Raw genomic sequence first — 24,076 nt, forward strand, 5'->3', positions numbered from 1 at the left:
GATAAATCTTTTTGGAGTAATGTTTTATCAGATTGTGATAAAGGTACTTGTGATAAATTAAATATGCCCTTAACAGTTGAAACTTCTGTGCCTAATTCAGGGCTCTTTTTTTGCTGTACGGTGCCCTTTCCTCCTCTCTTGCGTCTCTGAACCTTCTCTTGATTCCTAGAGGAGATGGCAAGCCTGTCATCCGATCTGCCCTTGAATTGAAAAATCTTTTCTCCTCCCATAAAAAATGAGGTGTACAGTTTTCAATGTTCATCCCTCTTAAACCTTCAAACCGGTTAGAGAGCTTTAATGGATTCCTATTTTGATATCTATTTTCACCTTTCCAAGCTCTTTTATTCATAACTTTCTGACAATCATAAGAGATATCTTCATTCCTCATTTTATTTCTAAACTGGGGAAGGTCTTTCCTGAAAATAGGTTTTGATCTATTAAAGGGAGACATCTGACGTCTTTCTGTATTTTTGACACTCATAAATTTAACACGTTCCTCTCCGTATTTTTGGCCAGTTTCTAACATTGCCTATCTCATAATCTTCCTTATCTCTCTTGAATTTTTTACTTTTATTTTCTATAATCTCTCTTTCGATTCTAACAACCTTCTCTTCAATGGATTTTGTAAATTCACTAAGCTCTTGCTCATTACTTACTGATTTAAGCTGAGTTTCAGCAACCTCAATTTCCTTTTCTAATTCAGTCAATATTTTTTTCTTTTCAAAAACAATTAGACACATCAAATCCATAGGGCAAGCATCCAAGATTCGATTCCATTCCTTTACAAATTTATCATTTAATTGACCAAATGTAGGATTCTTTATAATCCTAACACCTCTAGGTACTCTTCCGCATTTTAAATAATTTTCTAATCCTACGATGTCCCACCACACTCGCGTCTCTCTCAAACAGAGACGTTCAACCTTTATATAATTATCCATAGGTGAATATCTTGGCCCCACATCATTTAGGTCTAAAGTTGAATCATCACAAAAAAAAAGTTCACATTGGTGTGTCCATTTTGACCTAAGGTCAGAGAATCTGAACATTGTGAAGAAATACCGGCTGTTACAAACTTAATGAAAGAATAAACAACGATTGAATATATTGGAATAGTAAGTGCGCACAGTAAAGTCCACCTCACAAAAATGTTCTTGTGGAACAACAAGTCCCAGACTTGACTGTCATTTATGAATGCGCTGACGGGTAGCAAGTTGGCTAAATAAATCCAAGTGTGACACCATGGTTTCTACTGGGTAAAAAGTGGATTTGTTTTTTAACAAAGAAAATGTCTTATTAGTCTCCCAATTTTTTATAGGGGCATTAGATCTTTTATTAGCTTTGATAAAATGTATTTTTAATGTAATTTTACGTATATATAAACTCAGGTCAATCTGTAGATTAAATGGATTCACTCCAGCACTTGGTGCAAAAGATAAACCTTTTCGAAGTAATGTTTTATCAGATTGTGATAAAGGTATTGGGACATTGACAGAATTTTAATATTTTGGCCTCTATTCACCACCACAATGGCTTTGAAATTAAACAAACAAGATGTGCTTTAACTGCAGACTTTCAGCTTTAATTTGATGGTAATTACATCTAAATCAGGTGAACGGTGTAGGAATTACAACGGTTTCTATATGTGCCTCCCACTTTTTAAGGGGCCAAAAGTAATGCGACTATCAACTCAAAAGCTATTTCACGGACAGGGGTGGGCTATTCCCTCATTATTTCATTATAAACTAAGCAGGTAAAAGGTCTGGAGTTGATTCTAGGTGTGACATTTGCATTTGGAATCAGTTGCTGTCGACTCTCAATATGAGATCCAAAGAGTTGTCACTATCAGTGAAGCAAGCCATCATTAGCTGAAAAATCAAAACAAACCCATCAGAGAGATGGCAAAATCATTAGGTGTGGCCAAATCAAGTGTTTGGAACATTCTTAAAAAGAAAGAACGCACCGGAGAGCTCAGCAACACCAAAAGACCCGGAAGACCACGGAAAACAACTATGGTGGATAGCTGAAGAATTATTTCCCTGTTGAAGAAAAACCCCTTCACAACATTTGGCCAAATCAAGAACACTCTCCAGGAGGTAGGTGTATATGTGTCAAAGTCAACAATCAAGAGAAGACTTCACAATAGTGAATATAGAGGGTTCACCACAAGATGTAAACCATTGGTGAGCCACAAAAACAGGAAGACCAGATTAGAGTTTGCCAAACAACATCTAAAAAAGCCATTACAGTTCTGGAACAACATCCAATGGACAGATGAGACAAAGATCAACTTGTACCAGAGTGATGGGAAGAGAAGAGTATGGAGAAGGAAAGGAACTGCTCATGATCCAAAACATACCACCTCATCAATGAAGCATGGTGGTGGTAGTGTCATGGCGTGGGCATGTATGGCTTCCAATGGAACTGGTTCCCTTGTATTTATTGATGATGTGACTGCTGACAAAAGCAGCAGAATGAATTCTGAAGTGTTTCAGGCAATATTATATGCTCATATTCAGTCAAATGCTTCAGAACTCATTGGACGGCGCTTCACAGTGCAGATGGACAATGACTTGAAGCATACTGCAAAAGCAACCAAAGAGTTTTTTAAGGCTAAAAAGTGGAATGCTATGCAATGGCCAAGTCAATCCCCTGACCTGAATCCGATTGAGCATGCATTTCACTTGATGAAGACAAAACTGAAGGGAAAATGCCCCAAGAACAAGCAGGAACTGAAGACATTTGCAGTAGAGGCCTGGCAGAGCATCACCAGGGATGAAACCCAGCGTCTGGTGATGTCTATGCATTCCAGACTTCAGGCTGTAATTGCCTGCAAAGGATTTGCAACAAAGTATTAAAAAGTGAAAGTTAGATTTAGGATTGTTTAGTTTGTCTCCTTAAAAAGTGGGAGGCACATATAGAAACCGTTGTAATTCCTACACCGTTCACCTGATTTGGATGTAATTACCTTCAAATTAAATCTGAAAGTCTGCAGTTAAAGCACATCTTGTTTGTTTCATTTCAAAGCCATTGTGGTGGTGAATAGAGGCCAAAATATGAAAATTCTGTCAATGTCCCAATATTTATGCACCTGACTGTATATATATATATATATATATATATATATATATACATACTATACATACATACATAAGCACACATAACTTCAATAAGTACACACTAACCAAAAAAAAAAAGTAATCATTTTATCGTTTTTTTATTAACACCCCTCACCCATACTCACATACATGCCACTCACCTGGTTTCTGGAGGCAGCCAGCACACAGGAGAGGGCTGAAGTGGAGTAGTCTGGAGTCAGAAACTGAATGAAGAATGGAGGAGGGTGAGAGATAGGATAGGGGGAACCAACCTGGAAAGCAACTCAGCTCAGTGAGTGGTGGGTGGCTGGTGACCTGGAGCTGAAGGAGGATAGCACTGTAGCAGCAGTTTGCTTGACTTGCTGTGTAACCCGGCTGGCTCCGCCCCCCCATGAAACTCCGCCCCCTCAGCCACGCTGCTGTGTGTGTCTCAGAGAGTCCGGCCCAGGAGCACACTCTGCATGTCTCCCGGCCCCAGTCTATGCACATGCCCACTGCACTGGTGGCCGCAAGCAGCAACATTGTGCCAGCCCGGGGGGCAAATGGCACCCTGCCCCCCAGCCCAGCCCACCACTGCTGGGAATAGACGGCGACGCAGATTGTGAATGGGGCAGTGCTGGAGCCTTTACTCTGCCCTCTTATGAGAAGGGTGCCTACAGCTGCCTGCATGCCGATGGTCACAGTGACAGGGAGGCCTGCAGGGCGCAGCTGATCCTAGCGGCAAACTGCTTTGTACTTACAGGCAGACATCTGCCTGTAGCAGTTCACAGGCAGATTCCTCTGCACTCTGTAGGGCCCCCGCTGAGCCCGAGCCCAGAACATCAGCATCGGCTGTACCCCCTGATGGCGGCCTCGAGCACAGGTGGTTAAATCAAATTGACTGAAATACTTATTAAGTCACCTGTACTCAACCATGGATATATCTAAAACCTGGACTGTTGGGGAGTCATTTCTAACAAATCACACTCCATTACATTCAACATACCACCATTATATCTGGACTTATTTGTTAATTATTTTTCAGTATATATTTGAGTTTATATTTGTGATTAAACAATATCACTTTTATTTGTATTTGTTTTGTTTCTCTTGAGATCCAGAATTTTATATCTCTACACATTAAATTAGGTTGGAGAAATTCTAATGTACTGGTCATGTTTTACATATAAAACCTTTCTCTCCATAGCCAACCTTGCCACAACAGACATCACCTTCCTTGTATGCTGTGTTCCTTTTACTGCTACACTGTACCCACTGCCCAGCTGGGTGTTCGGAGATTTCATGTGTAGAGGAGTGAACTATCTACAGCAGGTATGTAGGCTTCCTATAAGCTTTGAATAATGGAGGTGGTTGTTACGTGTTAGTAGATTGGACTTTGAATCAAAAATTGACTGTTTAAATTTTTTCCACCATGCACAATTGCAAAACCGCAAAACTACTGTAGGTGTAGAATGTGTTGAGTTCAGGTTACAAAGTGAGGACAATTTGAGCTCATCTGATATTTTCCTGAATGCTGCATTTTACATAACTTCTTTATTTTGTAACGGATTATACAATCTTCTTGGGGAACCGTAATAATGTCACTGATCTAGCTGCAAAGTCTAAAAGAAGTACATAATATGAATTACTACATTCTCACGTTACTAGGATCAGTTTTTGATCAATGGAAATTTGTACTCAGCACTGATTGAAATTGATATATTGTAATTATGTTTAGACATGAGATCTCAGTCCATTGAAATAATTAAAACATTCTATTTGTAATATGACTATACAATACACACCCTGGGCCTGATTCAGAAATGGACACAGTCGCAGCCACAGCTGTGGTTTTTCCAGATCCCGCGGTTGCTATAGTATGCAAATGCTAGTTTCAAATGCTAGTTTCCTTGCGTACAAGCATGCACCGGAATGAGCAAGCTCTGAGACGCCCACTGTCACTGTCTACGCACTGTGTAATTCCGCCGGTGGCTCTGGACAATCCATCATAGTGTGCACCATCAACACTTGCACCTGACTGGCCACATCTTGTTTAAGGGGCGTTTCTTCCGGTGAAACCAGAAGTGACGTGGGAACTGAGGTAGTCGCAATACCTCACTTCTGGTATAACTGGAGATACCGCAGACGCTGAACAACGAGCACCAGCCAATGGCGGGCTGGGCCGGGGGGCAGGGTGCCATCTGCCCCCCGGGCCGGTCCACGCTGGGCCGGTCCGAGGGCCGTCGCAAACACTCTCAGCAAAGCCAAAGCATGCATTGCAGGGAGGCTCCATGCTAGAGAGGCGCTCTCCTTGCTTGCTGCAACTTAGTTTAGTGTTTATGTTGCCGACTGCCTCTCTGCCCCCTGGCCAGGTCCCTCCCCTCCCCTCTCCTTGGAGGCAGACAGCACTTGAGCACATACTTTGCCGGCCCATCCGTTCAGATACGCGACGGCGCTGTCACTGCCAAAGCCCTGCTGCTGCTGCCACCAGTCCCGCCCACGATGCCGCCGCCAGTTCATCTGCTGCCACCGCCAGTCTGGCGTTGTCACCGCCGATTCACCTGCTGCCGTTGCCAGTCCCGCGATGTCACCGCCAGTCTCCTGCTGTGCAGGACACGACAGTCCCGCGTTGTCACCGCCGATTCACCTGCTGCCGCCGCCAGTCCAGCGATGTCACCGCCAGACCCCTGCTGTGCAGGACACGACAGTCCCGCGTTGTCACCGCCGATTCACCTGCTGCCGCCGCCAGTCCAGCGATGTCACCGCCAGTCCCCTGCTGTGCAGAACACGACAGGTAAGTAACAAAGTTGACTACTGGAGGGGAAATGAGAAGAGCTATGTTGAGGAGAGCCATGAAGTAAGGGGCTCTGCTCTGTCTCTCCCCAGTATCACCTGTGATGTGAGGGGCTGTGCTGAGGGGGGCTATGCTGATGGGGACTGTGGTGTGAAGCGGTGTGGTGTGAAGACTGCCTGTTTGCTTCTCATCACCCACTCCCTTTCCCTGTTTCCCTCTCTGTCACCCTCTAATCCAGGGGTCTTCAAACTTGGCCCTCCAGATGCTGTGGAACTACACATCCCAGCATGCACTGCACATAGTTTTAGCATGCTGTTATATCAAAAAGGTGGCAGTGCATGCTGGGATGTGTAGTTCCACAGCAGCTGGAGGGCCAAGTTTGAAGACCCCTGCTCTAATCCCTCCCCAGTGTCACCCACTGCCTCTTCCCAGTGTCACCCACTGCCTCTTTCCAGTGTCACCCACCGCCTCTTCCCAGTTTCACCCACCGCCTCTTCCCAGTTTCACCCACCGCCTCTTCCCAGTGTCACCCACCGCCTCTTTCCAGTGTCACCCACTGCCTCTTGCCAGTGTCACCCACCGCCTCTTGCCAGTGTCACCCACCGTCTCTTCCCAGTGTCACCCACCGCCTCTTCCCAGTGTCACCCACTGCCTCTTTCCAGTGTCACCCACTGCCTCTTTCCAGTGTCACCCACTGCCTCTTCCCAGTATCACCCACCGCCTCTCCCCAGTATCACCCACGGCCTGTCACCTATTGACTGTCACCCACTGCCTCTCTCCAGTGTCATCCATTGTCTGTCGCATTTGTAGGAGGGCACAAATTTATAGTTTGCAGGGGGGCGCCGAGCATCGGCCCTGACAGGTCCCCATGTTGCCATTGATTAGGACACGCTCTCGCGGTCGGTCTGCGTGCGAGACCTCGCGATCTCTATTTCAGGATAAGCCGTTGTTTATGGGCCAGTGTCCTGGACTTGCCCCCCAGGCTAAAAGTTGCCAGCCAGCCCCTGGCACCAGCAATGCCACACATCCAGTGGTCATCAGAAATGGTAGCCCGTGGGGAGGACTGGAACCTTAGGAACAACATCAGAGGCAGGTTATCCAGCTGGACCCAGACAAAAAACAGAAATGTGAGGTCACTTCCAGTCTGGCAGCTGATTTAGTTTATCATTGTTTTTCATCTTTTCAAAGTAACTATTTTACTTAACCTTTTTAGAGGAGGGATATAGATATAGCTCATTCCTATCACTCTGTGGGGTTTATTTACTAATGTTCGATTTTGATTTTAGTGTGACTTGACATTCGATTTTCATTTGATTTTCCATTTGATTTTCCATTTGGATATTTACTAAAGGCAAAATCGAATTTCAAATCGAACATTGGAAAAACATTGGTACTTTCACATAGACCAACACACAAATCCCTAATTTACTAAAATCGAACTACAAATCCCCAAATGAATAGAAATGCTTCATGCTTTAAATTTTAGCATGAGCAGATCTGATTGACACAGATGCATGCACAGATCAGTAAGATTTGTGCATGCATTTTTATATAAATTTGTAAAAATGAAGCATGTCTATTCATTTGGGGATTTGAAGTTCGATTTTGTGTTTGATTTCAAATAGAATATTAGTAAATTAGGGATTTGTGTGTTGGTCTGTGTAAAAGCACCAATGTTTTTCCAATGTTCAATTGCAAATTCGATTTTGCCTTTAGTAGAAAACAGAGAGAGGGCACTCAATGGGACTTATGCAGCAGATGTAAATAAATTAGGTCAAACCAGAAATGCTGTCATGCACCTCTCTCTGTTTTCTACTTATTTAACCCATGGTTGACTGTGGCACTAGGGCTGTTGATATTTTGTAGGAGAGTGCCGGACTATTATTCATATATATATATATATATATATATATATATATATATATATATACACATGGAGACAGTAATTGGAATTAAAACAGGTCTGCTACAGGACTGGTATGGTGGCAAGAAAGGACGGCCCCTAAACAGTGCCGACCAACAATGCAAACCAATCACTACAGTACTAAGCACAAACCTTCGACTCTCCCAATCCCATCTGAAAATGGACAGACTGTCCTAGTAAGGGAGGTACAGTAGTTCCACACAATTTCTAGAAGATGAGAGCACCCAATGCACCAATAGTACTGGGCTGATGAAAAGCCGTACTTTCACGCCAAAAACAATAGCTAACACCAAACAAGGCAACAGGGGGGGCAGGATATTTTCTGCAGGAAAGAAGCCCAAAGCCTGCATTCCAGGGCGTAAAAATACTCTAAACAAGCTAAGCCACCTGATGTCTAATATGTTCTAGGTGTATGTGATCCACTGCAAGCCAGCCCACCGTCCTTCTGGTTTAGGCCACTTCAGGCTCATCCAACCCTTCTGTTATCCTTCTACATGTAAACTTCATTATCCTACATTAACCCTACATATAGAAGGTTATGTTTTGGGAATTGTTGTGATATTATAAGATTACATTGAAGATTATGTACGAGGATCTCAGTATTGTGCAGGTAAAGATTATCATGCTACTAAACTGTCTGCAAATTTGTGTTTATAATATCTGCTTTTATTTTTAAGGTTACTGCACAGGCAACCTGCATAACACTTACTGCGATGAGCGTCGACCGTTGCTATGTAACAGTATATCCACTGCATTCACTACGTCATCGTACACTTCGCCTAGCCATGGCAGTCAGCCTGGGCATTTGGATAGGTAATAATTTTATAAGCAATGTTTGGACCCATTCATACCTGTGTTTATGTGTGTTTTTGACTAAAAGTTGACATATATATTTATTTATAAAATGTTCTACCTGAAAGAAAAACATTGTAAGTAACTTTATGGGGACAATTCAACTATATGTTGCACTTATGGTGGTACTTCTGTACTGCATACAAAAATCCACGAGTCTGGGGCGAGATCAGACTGCAAGGGGGACGGGTTGCGGTGCTATTGGTGGCATTTCCAGGCCACCCTCGCGTCTAATTGAATTGACCCCCAAAACATGTATTGTTGTGTGCTACATGATGCATGTGCTACAAAAATGCCTGATTTTCATAAAAGTATACATTACAGTATGGTAGTACATTGAAGGAATCCTAATCGCCAGACAGATAGGAATCCATCAAAAAGAAAGAATTATGACAATGGCGCTCTCAATGCAGCCCAATTGGTCACAGCTGCCAACAAAAAGAAGAATGTGTATATTTCTCCAAAACAACAATAAAATACTTCCTGTAGTGACTGTGCGATCCAAAATTATACAAAAGGGTAGATGTATTTGGTATTAAGAAATAATTATAAAACCTCTTTTCACATGATATTCACATATAAATAAACATAAAACACATTACATAAAAACAATAGTCAATGTCACTATTAATGTAGCCTTTTATAAACTACATATATATGAGACTATGGGGTCTATGTACTAATAATTGCGGCACTGCCACAATTATTATGAATCCATCTCACCGGGAATATTTAAATTTTTCAAGGGGAACTGGCAGGGACAGCGGTTGCGGTAACCACTGTCCCTGCAAGTTATATCTCCGGCATTTCGAATAAGTCTTTCACAAATGCGCACAGTGTCAGCTTCTGGAGGCTGCGGGGTAGAGATCGAAATATCGTTCGCCTGCACCAGGTACCCCCATAGGCGCACCTGCCAAGAGCCGCGGCAGGCCCGGATAACAGGGGGCATGGCCTAATCCTGGGAGGTGTGGCCATGCCCCCGCCGGGAAGAAAAAGATTTTCAGCGCCGCGAAGCAGCGCTGTGCGCTGGCGGGGGCACTCTGAGCCCCATCAGCCCGGCGCAAAGACAGGGGGGTGCGATCAGTGTGATCGCTCCCTCTCCCCCCTGCTCAGCAGCCACGAGCAGTCTCCCACTGCAGCTCAGCACATGCTGTGTGCTGAGCTGCTGTGAGGGAGGGGGCGGCATCGGACCCGGGCCCCCGCCGGGCCCCTCAGGAAGCCCGGGCCCGGGTAATTTGTACCCGCTCCCCCCCCTCTCGTCGCCCCTGCCCATAGGCTTACAGTAGTTTACACCATGCAAATTGTTTTGGAGTGGTCTAGGCACAAGTATTAAGCGCGCTCTGTCTGGTATACAATCTGGTATACTGGCAGCCGGCTTCCCGACTGTCATATCCCAGCGAGGGTGAAATGCCAGGCATCTAGATGTAAACGCCTGACATTTCCCCTTTACGCCGGGAGACCGGACAGCCGCGGGGGGGGAGGGTTAGGTTTAGGGCACCCGTGGGGGACTTAGGGGTAGGCACCCCCCCGGGAGGGTTAGGCTAGGGGGAGGGAGGGTTAGGCACCCCTGGGGGGACTTAGGGTTAGGCACCCCCCTGGGGGACTTAGGTTTAGGCAGCGGAGAGGGGGGGGTTAGGGTTAGGCACTTAGAGGGAGGATTAGGGTTAGGCACTTGGGGGGGAGCTTAGGGTTAGGCACCACTAAGGAGGGTTAGGGTTAGGGGGTTAGGTTAGGTTAGTCAATACTTACCTATTGATGACCGGGATTTCCAGCGCTGTCGGACTTCTGCTGCCGGGAATTTCATACCGATTCCCTCTGTCTGCGTGGTAAATGTATCAACTGGTAATTTATTCATTTGTGATGATAAGTATTTCAAACAAACAAGTTTTATTATCTATTCAGCTAGTGGTGCTCCCCTAGAGTCAGTAAATCAGAGAACAACAAGGAGAGTAGAGAAAGAAGACTCTTGCTTGGGGGCACTCTCATTTTATTTGATCTCATTAAAGATCAGACATAGCTACTCACATAAACACACTGGTGTCTTGTAGGAAAAGATAAGTCTCTCATCTCATCTCTCATCCTGCCTACTGCATATATACTCTGCATAGACCTTCATGCAATCATGTGCAGGTTTTAAATGTATGTGATATTTCATCTCTTGCATAGAATTGTTTTTACATGTATAGTCTATATTGTTCAGTGAAGCATAGTTTATGGTATATATCTGGCCTGGCTTTTGCTCCAACTCAGATCAAGTTATCTCCTTTGATCAGCAGAGCAATTGAGTCAGTCGTAGCCTGTCTTAATCAAGGATACCACTCCTTTATATTCAGTCTAGGGGCAGCTGGGGCTGTTTGCAGCTGGGGTTAAAAACACCAAGTGTTAAATGCACAAAGTGTGATTACATAACAGTTAATCAAACAGTTGAACAAACATTGACCAACATCTATGGTAATTTCAGATTAAGAAATTGATTGCTTTAAAATTTGACTAAAAATAACAAACCTAAAACTCACCATGTACTACACATTTCTTTTTATCAACTCTCTCCTTTGTATTTTCTCTAAGGATATAACATCCCTAACTCTCCCTGCATCTCCCCTCTCTGGGCACACTGCCGCCCTATTGAGTCACTCACCTCCTCTAAAAACTAATGAGCTTTCTTTTCATCAAAAATTGACAATTACAGCCTCATTGTGTCACTATAAAAAACTTTTACACACCTACAACTATATGCACTTCTCCATTCTTCTGCTTTTATTATCTGGTGACATATCACCAAATCCAGGCCCCTCACACATACAGCGGATTTACTATGGAATATATATCCTGCAAACCTCACATGTCTCCCATCACCCTCCAAATCAATAAATGTGCCTTATAGAATTCACACTTTTACATCTGAACATCTCTTTACAATAACTGCTTTCACCAATTTCGACATTTACCTGAGACTGCTGGTTCACACGTTAACCACACTCTCTAAATAGCCCCACATTTTGCCATCCTGCTTCTGTTGCAGCAGTGTTTATATACCATGTACTTGTCTTGTAGTGTCTTAAACTGTATGACACTGTTTTCTTGTTCTGTTCAACTGTTTATGTACTATGTTTCTGTACTATGTAAGGCGCTGCGGAACCCTTGTGGCGTCATATAAATAAAGGATAATAATAATAATAATAATAAGTCCAATTTTTTTCACAAAACAGAAACAACAGAGATTAATAAAAAATATATTAAATCATAATCCTTGAATTACAATGATACATACACTGAAATATCCATATTTTTTCATAATGTTTGTCTCTCTCTTATTGACAAAGATAATAGCATACAAGACATTACTTTGTTATAAATTTAAAGGGTTTCCACTTTCCACCAGGATGGATATGTCACACAGTACATACATGTCTTTTGATAGTATGAGAATAGTTCTGAAAAGCACCTGTATATCACTGAAGTAGTAATCTACTTTTAATCACTTGTCCGTTGGCAGAGGTGATAAATGAGAGTCACCAACTTCAATACAGACGATCAGAAAGGTTTCCTGCATCTGCTGTCAGCTCCTGAAGATGGAGTTGATGAGATTACAGAAAGAAAAGAGACAGAAAGTTTCACAAATTTGCATATAAATGGATATCGTGAGTCAAAGAAGACTCTAAATTTAATCTGAAATCTACTTGGTGTTAAAACAACAACTTGCTCCTAGCGCTAATAAAACAAGTGTGTAAATAGAACAATTCAAGCTGCTAGTCCAAATAGACCAGTACCACCTGGTCTCAATATGATCACCCACAAAAAACTACAAATTAGGACTGCACTTTAGTCTCAGTTCACTCAGCAATGCAGATTCTGGGATCCATGGTATCCACCTTTGACATGGTGGAGTACTCTCAGTTCCATTCCAGGCCTCTGCAACAATTAATCCTCTCCAGATGGAACAGGTTGCCCCATCGGATCAGATACCAGACAATGTTTTTCTGTCCCTCTCCTGGTGGTTACAGACATCCAACCTAACCAAGGGTAGCCCCGTTTGGATCCCAGAGTGGGTACTCCTTACAATGGATGCAAGCCTCCGGGGCTGGGGTGCAGTGACCAGTCAACACTCCTTTCAGGGCCTTTGGACATCGGTCGAGTCGACCCTGCCAATCAATGTATGGGATCTCTGAGCCATCTACAGAGCCCTCACTCTGGCTCTGGACATTCTTCAGGGCAAGCTTTTACAAGGACAGTCTGACAACACCACAGCAGTGGCCTACATCAATCACCAAGGAGGCACTCAAAGTCTGTCAGCAATGGCAGAAGTGTCACGCATTCTCGCATGGGCCAAAAGTTACCTTCCAGCTATCTCCGCGGTGTTCATTCTGGGAGTTCTCAACTGGGAAACAGACTTCCTCAGCCATCACAACGTGCATGCCAGGGAATGGTCTCTCCACCCAGAGGTCTTTCAACTCCTAGTGGACAAGTGGGGCCTGCCAATGCCCCCGTCACAATAGCAAGCTGCAAGTATACGGGTCCAGAACAAGGGACGCTGATGCAGCCTTTGTAGACTCCTTGTCGGTGAAGTGGACCTTCCATCTGACGTACCTATTCCCTCCAGTCTCCCTTCTTCCTCGAGTCCTTCGGAAGTTCAAGGAAGATGGAGGCACTGTCATGCTGGTGGCCTGGCCCAGACGACATTGGTATGCCGATATTCACAGCCTCTCCATAGATGTTCCTCTCTTACTTCCTCAACATCCGGACCTGTTGTCTCAAGGTCCATGTCTACATCTAGACCTGGCTCATCTGGCTTTGATGGCGTGGCTCTTGAGACATCCCTCCTAAGGTCCAAAGGATTTTCTAGCTCGATGGTCCAGACTATGCTCAGAACGCGTAAGCCGACCTCTGCCTGGATCTATCACAGAGTGTGGCCCACATACTTCCAATGGCGTGCTACCAGTAGTTTTGGCCCTCAAGTTTTTAGGGTCTCTAGAGTCCTGGCCTTCCTTCAAGCAGGATTGTACCTTGTACTCTGCCTGGCCTCGCTGAAAGTGCGTGTCTATGCTCTGTCCATCTGGTTCCAGCGCAGAATTGCTTCAGTGCCAGATGTTTACACCTTCTTTCAGGGTGTCCTCCATATTCAACCACCCTTCATCCCTCCAGTGGCGCCGTGGGATTTGTCAGTGGTTCTCCAGGCCCTTCAGGGCCCTCCATTTGAACCCCTGGAATCTGTGGAACTCAAGTGCCTCACAGCAAAGGCTCTCTTTCTTCTGGCTCTTGCGTCCACCTGTAGGGTGTCAGATTTAGGGGCGCTTTCCTGTCACTCCCCATTTCTGATCTTTCGTCAGGACAGGGCTGTTCTTCGAACTCGTCCTTATTTCCTTCCCAAGGTTGTTTCTCATTTCCATATTAATGAGGAAATCATAGTCCTGGCCTTCCAATCACCAGACCTCCTTGGATGTGGTCCATACTCTCAGGATCAACGTGGACTGTACAAGTTCTCTTCAGAAAACAGATTCTCTATTTGTCCTCTATGGATTCCACAAGAAGGGCTGGCCAGCTAACAAACAGACTCTATCCAGATGGCTTTGCATGTGCCGGCTACAGTCTCTGCTCATTCCACTCATTCTGTGGGACCCTCGTGGGCAGCTCAGAGTGGCGCCTCAGCTGAACAGCTTTGTAAGGCGGCCATGTGGTCTTCTGTCCACACCTTTCTTAGGTTTTAAGCCTTCGATACCTTTGCCTCTCAGGATGCTTCATTTGGATGCAGGATACTCCTCTCAGCACGGGAGCATCCCCACCCTTGAATACTGCTATGGGACATCCCCATGGTATCCCTGTGGATCCCTATGGACCCTGAAGAAAAAAATTTGAGTTATGGTAAAACTTACCTTGGGTAACTCTCATTTTTTGAAGTCCATAGAGGGTCCACAGGGCACCCACCCTGACACCCCTGGCTCTCTGGGTTGGGTTTTCTGCTCACCGGTTTCCTGTATCTTTGATGTGAGAGTGTGATTCTTCTGTGTACCAATCTTTCTTCTCTTCTCTCCTCTCCTCCTCCTGTCTTGGGCTTGTTAACAAACTGAGGGACCGTTGCATCCTGGCAGTTGAACACTTAACTGTTTGGTGTCCGGTCCTTATCCACCACCTACACCCCATGGTATCCCTGTGGATCCTATGGACTTCGAAGAAAAAGAGTTAACAAAGGTAAGTTTTACCATAACTCTCATTTTATGTCAAAAATCACGAAAGAGTTGTGCCATCTGTTTAAGTTTACTCAGCTATGGACTTCTGTGTATCACCCTCAGACTGATGATTTGGTGGAGAGGATTAAAAAAAACAACTTTAAAGAATATGCTAAAGAAAGTTGTGGATAAAGATAGGAAATATTGGGATAATTTGTTATCCTATTTATTCCTGGCAATTGGAGCGGTCTTACAATCCTCCACGAGATTCTCACCGTTTGAGTTGTTGTATGGGAGACACCCAAGGGAATTGCTTGATATTGCAAAATAGATATGGGAGGAGCAACCCAGTCCTTACAAAACTGTTATTGAAAGTTTCTCAGATGCAGGAAATAAAGCTACAGTGTTGCAGATAGTGAGAGAGCACATGGAGCTGATCCAACAAGCACAGCAAAGTGTGTACAATCATAATGCCCAATTATGCACCTTTGTTCCTGAGGAAAGTCATTTTTTGGCCAAGTGGCAAGGACTATTTGAAATAATAGAAAAAGTGGCTGGGTTTTTATAAAATGTACCAGCCTGGGAAAAGAAAGCCAGAACAAATATACCATGTACATTTTATAAAATCTTGGAAGGATAGAGTAGCTCTGTCAGCCACCCCGGTCCCTTAGGTAACCGTAGTACCTTTGGTTCCTGAAGCAACAATAGCCACTACCCTTACAACTATTTAACAACATGACTCCAAAGAATTTCTTGTAAGAAATAGAGATTTGTTTTCTGACATATCTGGTGAAACAGCAGTCATTAAATATGACATATTCACAGAACCAGGGGTTAAGGTCAAACTAAAGCCTTATAGAATACCAGAAGCCTAAAGGGAATCAGAAGAAATGTAAATATGTTGAAGTTGGATATAATTAAAGAGTCATTTAGCGAGTGGTTAAGTCCCATTGTACTTATTCAGAAACCTAACAGGAGCTTATGCTACTGCAATGATTTCCGTAATTTTGAATACTGTAGTGTGTCTAAGTTTGATGTCTACCCAATACCTCATGTGGATGAAATTATTGAAAGGATGTGAATGGCATGGTAATTCACCACTCTAGATTTTACCAAAGGGTACCTGTAAGTGCCGTTAAAAGACAATGCTAAAGAGAAGACAGATATTTCTGTTCCAATGCAAGATGTTGCCATGTGGGTTACGTGTCTACCTTTCAGAGGATGATGGACAAAATGTTAAGGTCTCATAGACAGTATGCTGCTGCTTATCTCAATGATGTAGTCATTTATAGTCCTGTTTGGCAGTCTCACTTACCCAGGGTACAAGCAGTGTAAGAGAGGATTGACAGCCAACCCAAAAAAAGTTAGGGATGGAAGAGGTAAAGTATCTTGGATACACCATAAGCAGAGGTTGTTGAAGCCCCAATTTAATAAATTGAGGCAATACAAAAATTGCCATGACCCCTAAATAAGATACATGTGAGAGCTTTCCTTGGAATCACAGAATATAATAGAAAATTTATACCACCATTTCTGTCCCTTTGACTGAACATACCAATGGTAAACAGTTAGTTATGGTTAAGTGGAATCCTGAGCAGAAAATACTTTTTAGGCACTGAATGTAGCGTTGTGCATTCAACCAGCATTGATGACACCTGACTTTAAAAATTAATTTGTCATGCAGACAGATGCATAAAATGTAGGGGTACATGCTATGTTGTCTCAAAACAAAGATGGTGAAGAGCACCATCTTATTTATTTAAGTAGAAAACTGAATGTACATGAGAGAAATTATACCACTTTTGAAACAGAAGCATTGGTAAGTAACTGGGCATTAGAAACACTTAGGTACTACCCTTTGGGAATAAAATTCAGGCTGATTACTGATCATTCTCCAATGAAAAGATGTCTGAGACTAAAGAGAGCAATGGGAGAATAACAAGATTGTTCTTGGCACACCAAAATGTTACATTCTCAGTCGAACATACAGATGTGTCCTCATATATCTAACCTCAATATGCCAAGTTGCGCAAGATGCTTGGTGAGAGTGAGCCGCCAGATCCCGTGTGACTCTACTGGCGTCAAACGCCTTTATCACCTTAAAATTTATCTTAGTCGCAATGTGACATGACTAAGATGCACCACAAAATTGCACTGATTAATATGATATGTGACACTTGTATATCTTATGTACAGTTGGACTCTTTAATAATTCTATAACAATATGGAATATCTAGCAAGATGGCATCCTCCATCCCAATGGATGGACTTCAAGAAAATGGCCACGCTGTTATTGGAATAAAATGTTGTGTCAAATAGTTACTATTTAGCTATTTGTATATTATTTATATAGTGAAATTCTCTATTCAGTGTAATATATGTCTAGCCATGATTGACAGTGGGTTCAGTGCGGAACCGAAGTCCTTGGCCAAATGCGAAAGAGTGTGGTTTGGGCAATGTACCTGCCCCTGTGCTTAATTGAATCATGGTGCGACTCAGTGCTATGTGGTGAGGTAAATGGCTAAGAAGGCACTGGCTAGTATCAGAGCTAGATTTACACATACATATATGAACCCGAGTTCATGTGGGAATTATACAAAGGTGCAGCAGTATAGAGTGTTGGAAATTTGGTGAGTTTTGATCAGGCATGTGTGGAAAAGTTAGGCAGGGAGGCAGTGCCTCACCTATCATACACTTTTATTCCAGAGTTTTGATTATAAAAATGATTAGAATAAAACAAAGAAGATATTTATAATATTTTCTTGATTTTTTTCTTATAATTTTAGTCAAAACTCTGGGGTATATTGAGGTATGACAGGAAAGACTCTTCCTCACTTGACCGCACATAACTGGTACAACTACTGTTTTAGGGAATAGTCAACCCCCCAATGAACTCCAGTAATTAGCACTCAGATGAAACCAATTGAGGCAAGTTGGCATTCTTCACCCTTGACTGCACTATGGCATAGAAAACCAAGACTAGATAAGATTATCTCTCAGATAAGATACTTTTTATTCCTTTTAATGAACAGGCATTTGGTATGTTTTTGTGTTTGAGTAAAACTGTATGAAATACTAAACTATATAGCTCCTTTTTCTCCTACATGAGAATTACCTGGCAGTGTTTGATGAATTGGATACAGCAGAGGAGCTGATTATCAAAGTGCCACATTCATTTAAGTCTGCTACCAGCAATAGCACTTTATGGACCGTATTCAATTAGAGGCGAAAAGTTGGAAAAGTTTAGTCTGTCCGACTTTCCGCTTCCTTCGCCTGTTTCAAATCCAAGGCGAAAACGGAAAGCGGCGAATGCTGATACAGAGCAAAAAACAGCCGTGGTATATCTGAGGTTTTTAAAATGTATGTCACTCAGAGCAGTTCTAAATATAAATGCAACATTAACAAAATAGACACATGTAAAAAACAATATTATAAATAGCAGCTATAATAGCAGGTGGCAACAATAATAGATCAAATGAACATATAATGAAACTTCAATAATCAAGTAATCCTGGAGTCCAGACCCTAAACGAATAGGCTACAATACTGTTTCTTAGTGGGAAAATTATCCATGGGGAGAATTGTAAATGGTACACTAGGTAAATGGAATTCCAAAAGGCACGTTTATATGAATGTTCCACAGCGCTGGGTAATACCTGCACAAATGATACTACCGTCCCGTTTGATGTTAGATAGGAATCCGGCAATAGCGGTACAGTAAACCGCGTCCACGGATGGCTGGCTCCGGTGTTCAACCCAATCTGTGGAGAACTCACGTGGTGGTGGGAAGCCGCTCTGGAGAGTCCGTGTGACCAATGAATTGAGAAAGTGGATGGGAGACAGGAGTGTAAGAATATTGTTGAAGCCGCTCTTATTTTCTTACTTTCTATGTCCCCCTTATATATAAATGCTCTGGCCACTTAGATATAGTTTGCATCTGGTTACTTGATTTCACTGCGTAATATTTAACATATGTGATTTTTATAATTACAGGATCCTTTGTTTTATCCATTCCTGTTGCAATGTACCAAAAACTGAGTACCGGATACTGGTATGGACCGCAGACATACTGCATGGAAGCCTTTCCAACAGTTATCCATCAGAAAGCTTTCATTTTATATACATTTCTTGCAGTATACCTTTTACCACTGCTGACTATATGTGTATGCTATGCTTTCATGCTGAAAAGAATGAGCAGGCCGGTTGTGGAGCCCATCGATAATAACTATCAGGTAAGACAGCAGTGGCGTAACTAGGGTATTTGGAGCCCAGGGCAAATGTAAAAATGGAGTCGTCGCCCCCCCTATGTGCAAAAAAAATGGGCGTGGTCACTTAAAAATGGGGCGTGTCATCATGACACACCCCTTTATCGTCACTCTGAACATTCCTTTCCATATGCACCTTAACCCCAGTAGTGTCCCTTATACAGTACCCCCAGTATGCAATGTCCCCAGTTGTGGTCCCTCTTATGCAGGCCCATAGTAGTGCCCCTTATACAGTACCCCCAGTATGCAATGCCCCCAGTAGTGGTCCCCCTTATGCAGCCCCTCATTAGTTCCCCTTATTCAGTACCCCAGTAGTGGTCTTTCTTATGCAGTACCCCCCCTATGAAGTGCCCCAGTAGTGGTCCCCCTTATGCAGTGCTCCTTTATATAGTGCCCCCAGCAGTATTCCCCCCCCTTATGCAGTGCTCCCAGTAGTGGTCCCCCTTATAAAAGCCCCCAGCAGTGATCCCCCCTATCCAGTGCCCCCTTACAGTGCTCCCTGTAGTTTTCCTCCCTATTTAGTACCCCTAGTGGTCCTCCCAATGCAGTGCCCCTAGTAGTAAGCCCCTTATATAGTTCCCCGAGCAGTAGACCCCCCATGCAGTTCCCCCAGTAGTGGACCCTTTATGCAGGCCCTCAGTAGTGATCCCCCTATCCAGTGCCCTTATACAGTGCCCCCTGTAGTTTTCCTCCCTATTTAGTGCCCCCAGTAGTGGTCCCCTAGTAGTAAGCCCCTTATATAGTGCCCCCAGTAGTAGTTCCCCACCAGTAGCCCCCCTCCCGATGCAGTGCCCCCAATAGTAGTCCCCCCCAGTTGTAGTCACCAGTAGTGCCCCACCCCCAGTAGTGTTCACCCCCAGTAATGGTGCCCCCAGTAGTGGTCCCCCCAGTAATGGTGCCACCAGTAGTGGTCCCCCCAGTAATGGTGCCCCCAGTAGTGCTCCCCCCCTGTAATGGTGCCCCCAGTAGTGCCCCCCCCTGTAATGGTGCCCCCAGTAGTGGTCTCCCCCTGTAATGGTGCCCCCCCGATGTGCAGATACACAACACAAGTAAAAAAAATACACTTACCTGAATCCACGCTTCGGCTCCAGCCACTGTTCCCGGCGCCGCACGTCAGTCCTCCCGTGCTGGTGCGCTCTGCATTATGGGAGAGACGTCATGATGTCATGGAATTTGAGGTCTAGGGGGTATCTTGAAACTCCTAATGAATCCCGTCTGAGGGGCGTATATATCAGTTTTTTACATAAAATTATAAAGAAACTGTATTGTAGTTATGTACTACAAGCACAATGCAGGAGATTCACAGAAATTATGCTGTGCGCATGCGCAGTATCAGTTTCCCCCGGAGAAGTCGTTTACTTCTGTGATAGACAGCTACAATTTGTCGGGATATAACTCACAGGGATAGCAGTTACTAGAACCGCTGTCACTGTGAGTTCCCCTTTGTACATAGCGAGGATATTTTCATTAAAAATGAAAATATCCCTGGCGGTATGAATAGATAATAATCGCGGCTGATCAGCGATTATTAGTACATAGACCCCCTAAATCATTTATGAATGAATACATTATAGAACATGGTATATGATTTTGCTACATGTCATTGAAGTCTTGATAGATTTCATAGACTTTGTCTTGCTTTCTACAGGTTCAGCTCCAGGCAGAAAGGTCCGAGGCAGTACGAACAAAGATCTCCAAGATGGTGGTGGTGATAGTTCTACTCTTCACCATCTGCTGGGGACCAATACAACTTTTCATATTGTTCCAAGCATTTCATTCCGGTTTTGAGAAAAGCTATGAAACTTACAAACTGAAAATATTTGCACACTGCATGTGCTATTCCAATTCCTCTGTTAATCCAATTGTATACACCTTCATGGGAGCAAACTTCAGGAAGTCTTTCAAGAAAGCCTTTCCTTTCATATTCAAGCCAAGAGTTGAGGGCATCACCGGAGCAGTTGGTAATACTGAGATGCACTTTGTCTCATCGGGAACCTAACAAACAATAGTTACACAGTACTGTGATGCCTAAGGATCATTTCCCTTCTTTTGGTCCAAAATACAAAGATAATTAAATGAATTGGGGATCAAAGAAAATGTATGATGTAACAAATATTCGCACATAATCATTAATGTGTCAATCATGGCTGTATAGTATATTTATTCTTGATGTATTATGAGTGGTAAGTCAGATTTGTTTACTTGTAGTATGTAGAATGCTTATTCATGTTATATCGATGTGTCATATGTGACAAGCTGGTATTGTTGTTATGTATTTATAAGCGCAATCAAATGTACATCATTTAAATTAACTATCAAAAATTACTATGTTTATGTATGTAGATGATTGTGTGTAGTCTATCTAATTGTATAGTTTGTCTCTATATTTGTGTGCAATGCCTCTTCAGGTGTGTGGATGTCATGCCGCTTTTGTGGCATGTGCAGCCTTAAGGGGTGTGTTGAAATTAGGGATGAGCGGGTTCGGATTTCTGAAATCCGAACCCCCCCCGAGCTCCCCCGATCCGAGTCGTATCCGAGTCAGGCTCGACTTTTCCCGCCTGACTCGGATCTGAAATCGAGACAAAACGCCATCATCCCGCCTTCCGGATCTCGCGGTTTTGGATTCTATAAAAGGTCCCCGCATAGGCGCCATTTCTCACTCCGGCTGTGGACAGTGAAGAGGGAGGGTGGGAGCTAGGGCTGGCTGGGCTGTGGTGTGCTGCTGTTGTCCATAGGGGCTGTGACCACTCAGTCCATAGGGGCTGACTGGGCTGTGTTGTGCTGCTGTTGTCCATAGGAGCTGGCTGGGCTGTGTTGTGCTGCTGTCATAGGGGCTGGCTGGGCTGTGTTGTGCAGTCAGTTGCAGTCATAGGGGCTGTGTCCACTCCAAAGTCTATAGTTGCTGGCTGGACTGTGTTGTGCAGTGTCCCATAAAGGCTGTAGTCCTAGAGGGGTGAAGTAGTGTTGTCCAGGGGGTGATCTGTGCATCAGGGGTGCTCCCCCAAAGTGCACTCCAAAAAAAATATATTTTTTTTTATGTGTTTGTGAATTGTGAGCGCAGTAGCCGCACGTGCATCAATAAAGAAAAGTCAAGCGTGCGCCTGTGTCATAAGTAAAGGGCCGGCTGGCTTGACTGTTAAAGGGTGCTGTAACTCCCAAAGTGCACTCCAAACAAAATCAAAAAATATTTTCTGTGTTTGTGAATTGTGTGCACTGCGGCTGCACGTGCATCAACAAAGGAGCAGCGCCAAGCCCATAAGTAAAGGGACAGTTGGCTTGTCCATTAAAGGGTGCTGTAACCCCCAAAGTGCACTCCAAAAAGAAATAAAAATATATATTTTGTTGTGTTTGTGAATTGTGTGCACAGTAGCCGCACGTGAATCAACAAAGTAGCGTCAAGCATGCGCCTGTGTCATAAATGAAGGGCCGGCTGGCTTGACCATTAAAGGGTGCTGTAACCCCCAAAGTGCACTCCAAACAAAATAAAAAATTATTTTCTGTGTTTGTGAATTGTGTGCACTGTGGCCGTACGTGCATCAACAAAGTAGCGCCAAGCGTGTGCCTGTGTCATAAGTAAAGGGCCGGCTGGCTTGACCATTAAAGGGTGCTGTAACCCCCAAAGTGCACTCCAAACAAAATAAAAAATAATTTTCTGCGTTTGTGAATTGTGTGCACTGTGATCGCACGTGCATCAACAAAGTAGCGCCAAGCGTGCGCCTGTGTCATAAGTAAAGGGCCAGCTGGCTCATCTGTTAAAGGGTGGTGTAACCCCAAAAGTGCACTTCAAACAAAATAAAAAATTATTTTCTGTGTTTGTGAATTGTGTGCACTGTGGCCGCACGTGCATCAACAAAGTAGTGCCAAGCATGCGCCTGTGTCATAAGTAAAGGGCCGGCTGGCTCGTCTGTTAAAGGGTGGTGTAACCCCCAAAGTGCACTCCAAACCAAATAAAAAATTATTTTCTGTGTTTGTGAATTGTGTGCACTGTGGCCGCACGTGCATCAACAAAGTAGCGCCAAGCGTGCGCCTGTGTCATAAGTAAAGGGCCGGCTGGCTCGTCTGTTAAAGGGTGGTGTAACCCCCAAAGTGCACTCCAAACAAAATAAAAAATTATTTTCTGTGTTTGTGAATTGTGTGCACTGTGTCTGCACGTGCATCAACAAAGGAGCAGCACCAAGGGTGCACCTGTGTCATAAGTAAAGGGCCGGTTGGCTTGTCCGTTAAAGGGTGCTGTAACCCCCAAAGTGCACTCCAATAAATATATTTTTTTCTGTGTTTGTGAATTGTGTGCACTGTACGTGCATCCTCAAAGCAGCAGCGCCAAGCGTGCGTCTGTCTGTTAAAGGGTGGTGTAACCCTCAAAGTGCGCTCCACAAAAAATAAAAAATTCTTTTTTTTCTGTCTTTGTGAATTGTGTGCACTGTAGCTGTACATGCATCAACAAAGGAGCAGCGCCAAGTGTGCGCCTGTGTCCCATAAGTAAAGAGCCGGCTGGCTAATTTCTTAAAGGGTGGTGTAACCCACAAAGTGCACTAGTCTCCAACAAAAATAAAAAATTATTTTCTGTGTTTGTGTGCACCTTAGCCACACGTATATATCAATATAACATAAATGGAGGACCAAACTTTCTCCGATAAATATAAAATAGGGAAAGATCAAGAACCACTTTGATGATACTGGATCAGAACCTCTATATACCCCTGCCTATACGTTGTAATATCCTACCTATAAGCCTCTAAGGATGATGCTAATTTGCGTACGCAGTCATACAGTAAATAAAGACTTAAGACCTGGAATCTGTGGTTCCAAAGCACAAGCATTATTCAGGTAAAAGTACAGTCAGTTACACGCTATTGATCCAGACACAATTCTGCGCAAAGGAATTATACAGACCCAAGTGCAGTATACATACGCAGCGCATTCTGGTCCAGATGTTAGGCATCAGCTAGAAACCCCTCAGTCAGCATTCAGCAAGAAGACTAAAAACCCAGTGCTTGAGC

General features: G+C 43.7%; 1 protein-coding gene across 1 annotated transcript in view; it reads left to right on the top strand.

Moving 5' to 3' along the window:
- The window catches only part of LOC148526711 (G protein-coupled receptor 54-like), a 66,211-nt gene extending 45,136 nt beyond the window's left edge, over positions 1-21,075 (top strand). The window contains exons 2-5 of the mRNA XM_088470289.1: positions 4,285-4,409; positions 8,473-8,608; positions 18,805-19,043; positions 20,725-21,075. Coding sequence (XP_088326415.1) covers positions 4,285-4,409; positions 8,473-8,608; positions 18,805-19,043; positions 20,725-21,075 — 851 coding nt within the window. The remainder of the gene's footprint in view (positions 1-4,284; positions 4,410-8,472; positions 8,609-18,804; positions 19,044-20,724) is intronic.
- Positions 21,076-24,076: the final 3,001 nt, after the last annotated feature.

Source organism: Taudactylus pleione, unplaced genomic scaffold (genome assembly GCF_031769625.1).
Source record: "Taudactylus pleione unplaced genomic scaffold, aTauple2 ptg000095l, whole genome shotgun sequence".
Classification (NCBI taxonomy): Eukaryota; Metazoa; Chordata; class Amphibia; order Anura; family Myobatrachidae; genus Taudactylus; species Taudactylus pleione.